Genomic DNA, 13036 nt, shown 5'->3' on the forward strand with positions numbered 1-13036 from the left:
GAAAGCATGCCACAGAGCCAGGAAGGGACAAGAGGTGACTTGTGTGATGCACTGTCAGAAGCCACTCTGTATGCACTCTGTGACTTAGCCCCATGTAAGAGCACTTCTGTGCTCCCGGGTCGCTAAATCAGACAGCAGGGCAGGGCCTGGGTCAGAGGCTGAGACTCCTGGGAGGAAATGCCCAGGCCAGGCCCTCTGCCTTGTTCTTCACAGACTGACAACATGAAGGTCCTCCTGCTGCTAGCAGCCTTGATCATGGCCTTTGGTAAGAGCTGACTCTGAACTCAGCAGGGTGGGGGGTAATCTGAGAAGAGAGGCACCCCATCCTCCAGCTTTACTAACCATTGCCCCAGCCCTCTCACAGTGGGAAGAGGAAGGCACCCTCTGTGGGGAGAAGGCAGTAGAGAGATGCCAATGCAGAGGAGGGGTCCAGGCTCACTGCCCTTTGCCAGCCATTTCTCCATTTCCTTTCAGGCTCAATCCAGATCCAAGGAAGCATTACGCAGTTAAAAGAAATGATCCAGCGTAAGATAGGAAAAGTAGATGTGTTCAAATATATGTATTATGGTTGCCACTGTGGCCTGGGTGGTGGAGGAATCCCCAAGGATGCAACAGATTGGTGAGGACACCCCTGTCATATTTCACTCTGGCTGGGATGGGACTAGGACAGAGTTGGTACCCTCTGCCTCATTGCCCTGGTGGGGACAGGACTAGGACAAAGTTGGTACCTGCTGACTCATTGCCCTGGTGGGGACAGGACTAGGACAGACCTGGTAGCCTCTGCCTCAGTGCCCTGGTGAATCCCTGCCAGCAAAATAGCACAATGGGAACTCTGCTCTAGAGTTTGAGTCTACTCAGGGTCAAAGGTCAAGGGAACTGTTGGGGCACCAGGGCTGTGAGAAGGCAGCCTCAACAGAATGTGTCCCCCAACCAGGTGCTGCTTTGCTCATGACTGTTGCTACGACCGTCTGGAGGACCTTACTTGTGGCACAAAATCACTGGACTACAGATTCGATTATCTATGGGGGCAAATCATCTGCTCTGGTAAGAAAGACGCCAAGATGCCTGCAAGCTTCCCTTACATGTTTTTGAGCACACAAATGCTGGGCAATTTGCTGGAGCAGAAGGGGAATTTATCCTTGCTTTAAGACCCTCACAGAAGATTCCAAAAGGAAGGCAGAAAGAACCTTTGCTCACCTGAGGCTTGAGGTGGATCCTGCAAGCTGTGCTATCTAAGCTGAATCTTGCAAGAGTCAGTGAGGCACACAGTGAGAGAGGAAGGTTGGGCCATCCCCCAAACAAGGCTCAGCATGGGCAAAGGGTCAAAGTGAACCACGCTGTGCTGCCCAATGGACACCTGAGGATGAGTTTCAGCAGTGAGACAAGGAAGGGACAAGGTCAAGCCAGGTCGTCCTGAACATTGTCTAGAGGTTTGTGGACCACAGCAGCAGGGGCCAATTATTTGACAAAACAGCAAGAAAGACTTTGCAAAAAGAGGGCTCACCCTGGCTGGGTGGATGCATAGGAGGGAGGGGAGCCAGTGAGCCATGCTGCCTGCAGGGGTGTGACACCTGGTGTAAAAGGGCCATGGTCAGATTGGAAAGATCACAACCTGTGAGAATTCCAGAGCAGTGTGGTACCAAGTCTGGGCAACGTCTATGGCCTGGATCAGACCTGCTCCTCAGCTCTGAGCTGTTGCCAATCTGTGCTTATACTGTAAGACACTCTATAGCTCCAAGAGCCGCCTGGCCTCCAACAACAGGTGCTTTCTCTCACTAAGCCTCTGGAGAGGAGAAATGAACACTTCCTGGCAGCCCCTGTGGACCTCCTCTATTGGCTCTGTATTCAGAATACAGCTGCATAGTACCTTAGACCAATCCCAGCCGAGGAGAGAGGGTGGTCCACACAGGTATTCACCAGTTCCATCCGTCCCAAGGCCAGTGAAGCTGGGATTCTTCACACAGCAGGTCTGTTAGCAAAGGGAGTGGGGCAGAGATGAGCTCAGTTGGCACAGTGTGAGCCTAGCACACAAGAGTCCCTGGGCTCTATCTCTAGCACTGTATACACTGGGCATGATTTAGCATGCCTGGAATCCCAGAGCTCAGGATGTGGAGGCAGGAAGATCAGAAGTTCGAGGCCATCCTCACCTACACAGAGTTCAAGCCCAGGCTGAGCTACATGAGACCCTGTCTTTAAAAACAAAAACTAGATTTAAACTAGAAGAGGGTGTCTAAGAAGCGAGGCCAACCTCTGGCAGTGCCATGCTTGGCTGCTGTGTGTTCCCATCAGATGAGGGTCTGCCTTCCCAGCAACTCTAGCACTTGTCTCAGAACAGGCCAGTCCCCACAAGCAGCCGTGGAATATTAGCAACCATCAGCTCAGTGTCTACTTTTCCTAATTTCAGTAAATGACGACTTCTGTGCGCAACAGCTGTGTAAGTGTGATAAAATTCTTGTTGAATGTTTCGCCCGAAACAAGCAAACCTACAATTGGCTGCACCTATTGTATACGAGCAAATCTTGCAAAGAAAAGTCACCCAGCTGCTCAGAGAACCGCTCTCTGGTCATATAGCCCAACGGAGTCCCCCAGTGATAAAGAAAACATTCCTCTCCTTCCCTAGACACCTTCTGTTCAGAGACACCAAAGCCTGATGTGTCAGGCTCATCTTTCTCCACTACCTTGGACTGACAGATAGTCCTCACCCACCTTCCCCTTCACATCCAAGAGGTTCTTGCAAATAAAGTAATTCATCAGTGAACATGTGTGTTCTCTTAAAGTGAAATGAGACTGATGTAAATCATGCGTGCTAAAAGAACAGGCGCTGTGGGAACTCATTCAGCCAGGAAGCATGCTCTCTCTCTCTCTCTCTCTCTCTCTCTCTCTCTCTCTCTCTCTCTCTCTCTCTTCTCCCCTCCCTCCCCCATCTCTTGTTCAAATCTTTTCAACTTTCCCTTAAGGTTTGTTGACTATTGGTCTTGTACCAGCATTTAGCCTTAAAAGGAGTTTACCACTCACTTTGGGCTGCATTCTCAAGCAACCCCACTCTGGGAAGACCCAGGCTACTGGATGCACACAGTCCACAGCCTGTCCCTACATCAGAATTCTGGACTTGGGTCTCCCATGAATGGCTCCAAGGAGTGGGTCTTCGGCAAGACACAGTTCCTGCACCTTACTGTGAGGTCAGGCTCCATTGCTGGGTTCTTCCCTGTTCACTTATTTTTGTTTGTTTGTTTGTTTGTTTGTTTTTGGTTTTTCGAGACAGAGTTTCTCTGTGTAGCTTTGGAGCCTATCCTGGCACTCGCTCTGGAAATCAGGCTGGCCTCGAACTCACAGAGATCTGCCTGCCTCTGCCTCCCGAGTGCTGGGATTAAAGGCGTGTGCCACCAATGCCCGGAGATGCTGTTCACTTATTATTTCTGAGTGAATCCTGGTTAGTTTTTTTTCCTCTGCTGACTAATATGCTTAAATTCAGTGGGTCACCACATCTGATCTGAGGTCACACAGCACCTGAGATCACACCCAGACGGGGCCGCTACCTCAAAAGCTATTGGCTGAAAGATTTCCCACAACATACAGGCTTTGGGGCTGGGGAGATAAACGAGACAATAATCTGCTTACCATGCAAGCATGAAGTCCTATGTTCAATCCCCAGGACCCACAATACATAAAGCACACACTTGTTAGCAATCCTAGAGTTGGGGAAACAAAGACAGGTGGATCCCTGGGGCTCCCTGGCTAGCTAGCCTATTTGAACCAGCAAGTTCCAGGCCGCAAAGAGACCCTGCCTCAAAACTAACATACATGGCGTCCTGAGGTCCTACACCTGAGCTTGATCTACAACCACCACACATAAATGTGCATACATATATGCATGTATGTGTGGGCACATGCTCAGACACAATCACACACACATACACACAGAAGAACAGACTTCCGGGTCAGTCTAGCTGGCTCCAACCATAAGTACCCCACCACTTAAGCCCTGATTCTCTTATTCAAGGGGAGAGACCCTTGTTGGAGCCTCTGCTAGGGTTTGTTTGGGAATTAAGAGGGGAAACAGAAGTCAAGCAGTGTTTGAACACTATAGCTGCCATCCCTGTCAAAGGCAGGCCTCCATCCCCCGTCCCCAGGCCAGAGCCATTTTTCCTGGCCTGTCTGGGGCATGTGGAGGCCTAAGCTGGCAGAATAAAGCAGAGTTCTCCTGTCAAGGTGCCACGACTTTGAACTAAAAGAAAACAGAAATTGTAGAAGACGGCATCTTGTGCCCACACGCCTGACACAGATCTACTCCCAGAAGACTGCCAGAGCCACGGCGTGTGCAAAGCTGGCCACCTGGCAAAAATAGACTCCTGTGCCACCCACACTTGTCAAACTGAGAAGCTTTGCACAGATCCTTAAAATGCCCTGACAGCTCCTCAGATTCTCTTTGCCTGTGAAAGAGCAGTCAGAAACCAGCGAGAGCCCCCAGTTCTGGGTAGGTCCTTGGGACCAGGGTCGATAAGTAAACACTCCCAGTCATTTGTGTCTGTTGTTCCCTCTGCCTATATTGAATCTGATAACCTTTACACTTAAATCAAGATAAAGACAAACTGAAATTTAAAAAATTTTAAAACCTTGCCAATCCCCAAATGAAAGTTTCTCTTTGACATTTTGGCCAATAGAAGAAACATTTTTCAATTCCTCCCATCCCCAAACAGTGATCTTACAGCTTACAACAACTCCTTGGGAACCCAGGCACGTAAGGCGCCCTTCTCTGAAATGAAAGCTTGGGACGGGAGCCTTGGAATGAGAGCTTCATGAAGTTGTTCTGCCCTTTCAAGTCACCCTGATGCCGGGGTCTGATCCTTGTGCTATAGTAAGATCTCTGGCATGAAAAATCAGTTTCTACTGCCATGCCCACACAGAGACTGCCAACCACCTTTCAAAACTCACCCCCCAAAATGCTTCCTGCCCAAACTGATGGGTTAAACAAACCAAGCAAAACAAACAAACAAACAAACAAACAAACAAAAAAGGATGGGGTGGAGGGTGTGGATATAGCTGGGCCAGCAAGATGGCTTATTGGGTAAAAATATTTATTAAACAAGCCTGCCAATGTGAGTTCGACCACTGGAAATGCCAGAGTAGAAGCGGAGAAAGTTGTCCTCTGACCAACATATGTACAGTGGCAGGCACCTGTGTGCTCATACTCAGATGCATCATATATAAATAAATGCAAATAATTTAAAAGGCAATTTTATTATTATTATTGAAGTCAGGATGCTTTGGCAGTGTATTATTCTCTAGTGGTAGTTAACATGTAAACTGAGTGAGTTCCAGGAGAGCCATATCTACACAGAGAAATTATGTCTCTGGGAAATAAAACAAAGTCATCCTCACTGTGTAAACTGGACAGAAGCTAGACTCAACCCGGCAGACAATGCCTGTGTGTATTGTCTTGATTCCACTAATTGACATGGGAAGATCAATCTTCAATGTGGTTGGCACCACTTCCTGGACTAGGACTGCATAAAATGGAGAGCTGAGTACTAGGGAGCATTCTTTGCTCTCTTCCAGTGACTGTGGATGCCATGTGACCAGCTGCCTCACGTTCCTGGAGCCTTGATGACCCCACCAACAATGAACTTACCTTGAACTGGGAGCCAGAGCACACAACTTCTCTCCTGAGATAATTCTATCAAGACTACAAAAGGAAAAGAAACTAAGACAGACACCAAGAGGCTAACCCGCTGTGTTCCGTTACACTGGGACTACAGGCATGCTCCCTCATGCCCAGCAAGCAGGTCTGTGTCCGTAATTACATTCTTTATAATTAGCGTTTATACTCATGGGCTTTCAGACGGTTCCTTGCCCTTGCCTTGTGCAGCTGACACTTTCCCTGATCTGGAAGGACCGAATCAGATGCTCTGTGCTTTCCAGTCAATGTCCTATCCTCCTGGTGAAGGAATGAACTTGAAGGTCAGGACACAGCCTGCATTGTTCTCACGTTTCTCACCAAGCAGTGATTTGGGACAGTTGTCACTTTGACAGAAATGGAGATGTCCTAGGCAGACACTTGTGCCCTGCTCTTCAATGAAGGTCCCCAAAAGGTGGAATTTCCCCGGTGGCTCAGCCTGGTTCCTTAGGGCTGCCAGGTCCCGGCTTCTGACCCTAAGGGCTCTGGAGACATCCTCACACCCCTGGAGCTTCATCACCTCAGAATCAAGGAGGAAAACAGAAGAAAAACACAGTCTAGAAAGTTCTCTAGCTGGGTGCAGTAGCTTAAACCTGTAATTCTAGCACTCAGAGACTGAGGAGGAGCCTGAACCTGAGACCAGCCTAGGCTACAGAATGAGAGAAAGGAAAAGAAACAGCTTCCTCCAGCCCCGCCCACTCCGACCCTGCTCATCCTCTGCCTCAGGACCCACAGGCTCACTCCCCAGAACTGCACCCTGTGGTCCAGGTTGTCCCCAGCTTCCTACAAGGCTTGGCATAGGATCTTTCAATATTTCCTCAGATCCAAGCTCTTCTCTCAGGCCTGTCATTCTGCCAGACTGGTTTTGGCAAAGGAGCCAGGGGCTTCTGCTAATTTCCACTCTTGTCACACAAAAAAGGGGGTGTGTTGTACAGTGCAGGATCATGTGTGTAGTTTAAAAGTACACACAGAGTTACACAAACACTGAGTCCCTTTCGAGGAACCAAGCATCTAAATAAAATAGGTGGCTCCAGTGGTGGAGGGAGGGTGAGAGTGGAAAAGGAATGCAATACAGAAAAACCGTGTCTTCCAGTGAGAAGTGAGCCAGTGATAAGAGCTTGCTGTGACGAGAGACCACTGACAGGGGGGTTATGAATTGGACAGTTAGTAAGGTGATTAGGGGGCCTGCTGCCCTACTGGACCCGAGTTTGATCCCTGCGACACACATAATAGGAGAGAAACAGCTCCTGCAAACCAGCCTACCTCTTCCACACATATTCCAGGGCTCAGGGACACACACCCATATAGACAATTAATAAACAATTTAGTCACAGTTTTTAAAAGAAAAGACAAGCATTTATCCCTGGACTCATGAAACTTCCTTGTAGAAAAAGGCTCCAGATGTGCGGTCACACACAGGCACACAAACACACAATGAGCTCGGGGCAGCGTCGGGAAGAGTGACAGTCAAAACCAGAGCCATCTGAATAAGGGCTGGTCTTTGAGTGTCCCCTCCCAAAATAGCCGGCTGGGCCTCTGACAAGTTCATAGCACCTAGCTAGAGGGAGAGACTGACTTCTCACCTCCATCTTGGACCTGAGCTCAGGGGTAATAGGAGAGTCCATTTTATTTCACTCCTGTCCCCAGTTTTAGGACAAAGACAACCTGGTCACAGGTGGAATTGAGGCAGGTTCACAGAGATGGCTGAGCATTTTCTCTATAACTGCTAAGGAGACGTGTGAGGCCGGAAGAACCTTTGTGACAGACATGATGCTGTGTCCAACAGAGACCAACCTTGAGCCACTCAGACCCACTCCTGACCATCCACTCCACCCAGCATCTGTGGCACATGCTACTCCCAGGCAGTCCCATTGACTAGCACTGAGACGGTCTATTGTGGTGTACAAATTGTTGGACTGTGTTTGTAGCTGGCCTGGGACACAGTTGGCCCACAGGCCACAGGTTGGATCTACCCATTACAGCTCCTCAGGATCTCTCAGGATCCCAAGAGGAAGGTACATGGTCAATGGGCAGCGCCAAGCCCCAAGCCAGATCCTATAAAGGAATCAAAGATAAGTTTAGGCAAATTAAATCTAGCAAATTTGGCTCATGCACAGATCAGGCAGTTCAAGAGTATGAGAGTTTTAAAACATCACTGAGAGGGACAAGAGAGAAAAAAATTCTTATAAAATGTTTGGGAAAGTTAGAAATGAAAATCCATTGGTTAAAATGGAAAGGAACAGTGAGGGACTGGGTAAGCTCAAGGGTCTGTTTACTATTTATCTGGGGCTTCTGTTTGTTTACAGAGGATCTCAAAGTCCGGTCATTATCTCTGCTCCATGGCATCCCAATTTCAAAAAAGCAAACAGGCCAAAACCTTTGGTACTGCTGATCGAATTCAGGCCTTATGCCACATCATCAGCCCTAATTTAAAAGTTTTAGTAGAGCTGGGGATGTGACTCAGGTGGTAGAGAGCTTACCTACCGTGCACAGAGCACTAGGTTCAAGGTCCAACGCCACGTAAAACCAGACATGGTGGGGCATGTCTATAATCCCAGCACTTGGGATGTAGAGGCAGCAAGATCAGAAGTTCAAGGTTATCCATGGCTATGTAGTAAGTTACCCTTGGCTAGACAGCCAGCCCGAGCTACACAAGACTCTGTCTCAAAAAATATTATTTTGGCAGGTTTACGTCAAAAAACAACAGCTATGTGGCATGTGTCTAAAGACAGGAAACGAAATAAAAGAGGAAAATATACTATTGCAAGGTGACACATTTTTCTCTTGTCCATCTATCCTTCTAGACATGCTCTGCTGTTATCATTCCAAATCAGCTTGTTCTGATCAAAAGAAGCTTGTCTTTTGTGAGCCTGGGGCAATTACTGGATAGAATATATGATGGGCAAAATACAAGAAAATAGAAAAATTCAAAACAGAGTCACCTGGGTAACTACAAAGGGCATCGGAGCTAGGAGAAAGAAAGTGCGATACCAAATTGTCAGTTTGAGTACACCATGCTCTTCCAGGTGGAAAACCCCAGAAACTCCATTTAAAAAAAGCTTCAGGATACAAAGACAGAAAAACGGTAGTTTTGAAATCACCAACATTGACTTCCTTGAACTAGAAATCAAACATATATTGTAGGGACAAAAATCTAAAATCCCCAGGGTGACTTTGTAAGAGCTCTCAAATGAAAACTGTGAAACACTGAATGTTTGAAGAGATTATAGAGGATGAGGGGACAGGACATGCCCTGTGCCACTGAATAGGAAGAAGCAGCCCCATCCAGTACCCTTGCAACCCAAAGGGACATGCTAGTCCACTGTGCTCACTGGAAGATGCAATCCAGGAGCTGAGAGCTGGTCCCATGGGCAAAGTACTTTCTGTACAAGTGCAAGGACCTTTGCCTGGATTCCCAGCACCCATGCAAAGATCTAGGCATGCCTGTAACCCCATCATCCAAGGGTGTGCGGACAGGAACAAGAGGATCCTGGGCCAGCCAGTCTAGCTGGGTAGGTGAGTTCCAGGTCCAGTGAGAGACTCTGGCTGAAAAAGTAAAAAGACAGAATAATTGAGGAACATATTTAATGTCAACCTCTGGCCTCTACATGCACATGTGCACACATATGTACAGACATGCAGAAACACACACAGACACATGCAAATACACATGCACACCTACAGACAACAACACAATGCACAAGTAGACAAGACACATAAATGAGCAGACACAACACACAGACACAAACTGATCACCAGCATAAACACACAAATACACAGGCACATGAAAACATGCCTAGATGCATACACAACTTTACAAGTAGAAACACACAGGCATATAAAGACATGCACATAGTACACATACATAAGCACAGGCAACAAACTCAAATGGACACACAAATACAAGATCATACAAACACACAAAACACACATGCACAAGCACAAACACAGAACACGCACATTGGAACCAATATTCAGATGATAACAAAAACCACAAAGGCAGATGCATGAAAACAAACCCACACCAAAGCTTGGAAGAGATTATGCACATAAGATTCACACAAAACACATGCATATGTGTTTATATACACACCAAGTACACACAAGCATACAAACACATGCACACACATAAACACATATATGCATGTATACACAAAACACACAAGCCTACACATGTGCACAAACTCACACATGCAAATACATTAGTGTACACTCACACGAGCACACAAACATAATATGCACACATGCACACAGTGTACATGTATGCATATGCACACATACAAATGTATAGAACTCCAACACACAGACACACATGAACACACAGGCACAGATGCACAAACACACGCACATACAAACTCACAGAAAACATACATTCACAGACAATGCACACATAAAATACATATATATGAAACTGCACACCCAAACAGAGGCAACACAAACACAGACACATAAGCACAAATGTACACACTCAACAATGAAATATTCTAGCATAGGTATACACAAACACATATATGCACACAAGCACACAAAACACAGAGACAGAAATGTGAAGGCACAAGCCTACATGCGTGCATGCACACACAAGCACACACACATACACAGAGAAATGCACACACACACAGGCACAAACACACACACACACACACACACACACACACACAAATACCAAAGTCCCCAAGTCATCTCAAAAGAACATCACTCTGCCTAATTATAATTGCATTCCAGTGCTGGAATGAGTACATGCTGCTGGCATAATACAAGACACACACATTAGTGAAATGGAACTGTTTTTTGTTTGTTTGCTTTTGTTTTGTTTTGTTTTGTTTTACAAAAAAGGCTAAGGACCTGCATTGGACAATGGAGTATTTTCAGTTACACTGTTGGGAAAATTGGGAACCCAGTTTGTCAGGTCACGGGTGCTGCTGTCTCACAGATGTGCCACACAAACCTTCAGTCACCATCCCTCCAGGTGTTGCTGTGAAGCGCTGACAGGCTTCCTCAGTGCCTGCCCTAACTGGGTCCTCTTTCCCTCCCCCCTCACTAGAGCAGATGGCTCTCCCACCATCCTTGAATCCAGGCACCTGACCGTGGGCACACTTAGTACTCAAACCTGCTGCTCCTTGGAGCACCATCTACCCTGTCTCAATCCTTTAAGAATGATGCCTTACTGTGTCTGATGGGACTAAAGGCGCTCTCTCTCTCTCTCTCTCTCTCTCTCTCTCTCTCTCTCTCTCTCTCCTTCCATTCTTCCCTCCCTCCCTTTTGCCTCCTTCCCTTTTTCCATCTCGCCCTCTTTCTTAAGACTCTAGCTAGACTATGCTCCTGCCTGCCTATGGTGTTAACTCCTAGTAAAACTCTTTTTTGAAAGATGGTTCTTCTTCACTCCTCCCGCCCAAAAAATCCCACTCTAGTCCAGGATGGCCTGGAACTTGCTAGGTAGACCAGGTTGGCCATGAGTCTCTTTCCTCTGACTCCTGAGTGCAGGAATTACAGACATGGGTCATGATACCTGGATTCTATTTTCTCTGACCAGCAATTTAAATCAACTTGTGTGGTAGATCCTTGGTTTTGTCAGGGTGTGGTGGTGCTCACCTTGAGTCTCAGCACCCAGGGGAAGCAGAGGCAGGCAGGTGAGCACTGTCTGAAACCAGCAAACAAACAAAGGAAGCTAAACAACATAGTAGGAGACTCCTTTCCAAATGAAAATGTAGTTTTTCCTGAGCTACTTTAATCTCAAAGGGGACATGTGTGCTTCTGATCCCTTTATCATGTGTCACTTTCCAAAAGAGAAGACATTTCCTGCCCTGAGAACTGGGGAGGCAAAGATGGCTGCAGTTCTCAGGCTCAGCAGACAGTGCAATGGGCTGCAGTTAACACCCAGATTCGCACTGGTCAGAGAAGACATGTCTGTTTCCCAGACAGAGGCTTACCAGGGCATCCCATCCTGCCAGACTCTCAGACTTGGGGTCAGCCTCAGTGCCAACGAATATCTGAGCACAGAGAATATCAGACTACTGCCCTTTCCTTTAGAAGACAAACCTAACAGGTGAATTGCCCGTGGTTGAAGCTTCCATGGTTGAAAGAAATTTCTTCTCTTCCTCTCTGCACAGGGGACCAATGACATTGTTACATAAAATGACTAGCCACTTAAAAGTGGCAAAATGCAGCCCACAGGTGTGTTCTTGAGAACAGATTGTCATCCCTCCATCGTTGACTGGTGTATCTTTAAAAAATAAACAAAAACAAAAATGGGGCGGGAGGAGGGGGGATAAGAGAAAGGAAATCATCAAAAACAGCCCAGGATCCTTCACCCCTTAGTGCAGAGCCCAAGAGCTTGGCCTGTCCTATGCTGCCATCTACTGGTCTCTGGACATGCTGGCATATGGGGGGCGGGAGGCCAGAGTGTAAATTATCTTCCAGGTGCCCCAGAGACTCTCCAAGGACACAACCCACATCATGTCTCCTTACAATAATTTCTAATGCCCGGAGTCTGGACTGTGAAAGGCAAAACCAATGGGCTGAGGAACAGCTGACACTAAAGGCTTGACTGGGCCGTTTCAGATGCTAGGTAGAAAAAAGGCCAAGTCCTAGGCACTAGGTTCCAGGTTCTTAACCTGTAGGTCACCACCCTGTGGGGATCTAATGGCCCTTTCACAGGGATCGCCTAAGAACATTGGAATTATCAGATATTTACATCATGATTCACAACAGAGCAAAATTACAGTTGATGAAATAGCAACAAAATAATTTTATGGTTGGGGGTCACCACAACACAAGGAACTGAATTAAGGGGCCACTGCATTGGATCACAGCATCTCGAGTATTGAGGACCACTGTATTGGAATTCTTTACATCAGCAACAGAGAACTGTCCCCTAGACCCACAGCCAAGGAAACTTTGAGACATTTGGCTGTTTACAGGGTGGGGCCATGGTGGGGCATGCCTTCAATCTCAGTGCTCAGGAGGCAGAGACTGGCAGATCTCTGTGAGTTCAAGGCCAGTCTGGTCTACAGAACAAATTTCAGGACAGCCAGGGTTACACAGAGAAACCCTGTCTTGAAAAATCTAACTCTCATTGGCTACAGATAACAAGACCCCTCTTGGAGGCAGAGGCTGCTAATGCCAGCACCCAGGATGCTGGGGTTTGGGGGATGCAGGTCTGAGGCCAGTCTGGGATGCTAAGTGAGCTCTGTTTGCAAAAGGGGAAATAGAAGAAAAGACAGGAGGGAGAGATAGTGGGGAGGAGAAGCTTTGCAAGTGTTGGATCAGGAGCTGCAGTCTCACAGATCAAGCCACACCCCAGCAGCTGACACAGCCTGGAGGAGCTAACAGGCACTCACAGGCTGTGACACTGCCATTACC

The 13036-nt window shown here is 47.3% G+C and overlaps 1 protein-coding gene across 1 annotated transcript; it reads left to right on the top strand.

Annotated features, from left to right (window-relative positions):
- Positions 1-222: 222 nt before the first annotated feature.
- On the top strand, positions 223-2571 carry LOC113833875 (phospholipase A2, membrane associated-like). Its single transcript, XM_035438636.1, has 4 exons — positions 223-265; positions 475-619; positions 935-1044; positions 2405-2571. Exons 1-4 carry the CDS (start codon positions 223-225, stop codon positions 2569-2571), a joined length of 465 nt encoding a protein of 154 aa, XP_035294527.1.
- Positions 2572-13036: the final 10465 nt, after the last annotated feature.

The sequence above is a fragment of the Cricetulus griseus genome, chromosome 2 (assembly GCF_003668045.3).
Source record: "Cricetulus griseus strain 17A/GY chromosome 2, alternate assembly CriGri-PICRH-1.0, whole genome shotgun sequence".
NCBI lineage: Eukaryota > Metazoa > Chordata > Mammalia > Rodentia > Cricetidae > Cricetulus > Cricetulus griseus.

Coding starts and splice junctions, on each gene's coding strand:
- LOC113833875 (XM_035438636.1), top strand. CDS start 223: ATGAAGGTCCTCCTGCTGCTAGCAGCCTTGATCATGGCCTTTG. Junction 266..474: donor AGCCTTGATCATGGCCTTTG/GTAAGAGCTGAC, acceptor ATTTCCTTTCAG/GCTCAATCCAGATCCAAGGA. Junction 1,045..2,404: donor GGGGCAAATCATCTGCTCTG/GTAAGAAAGACG, acceptor TCCTAATTTCAG/TAAATGACGACTTCTGTGCG.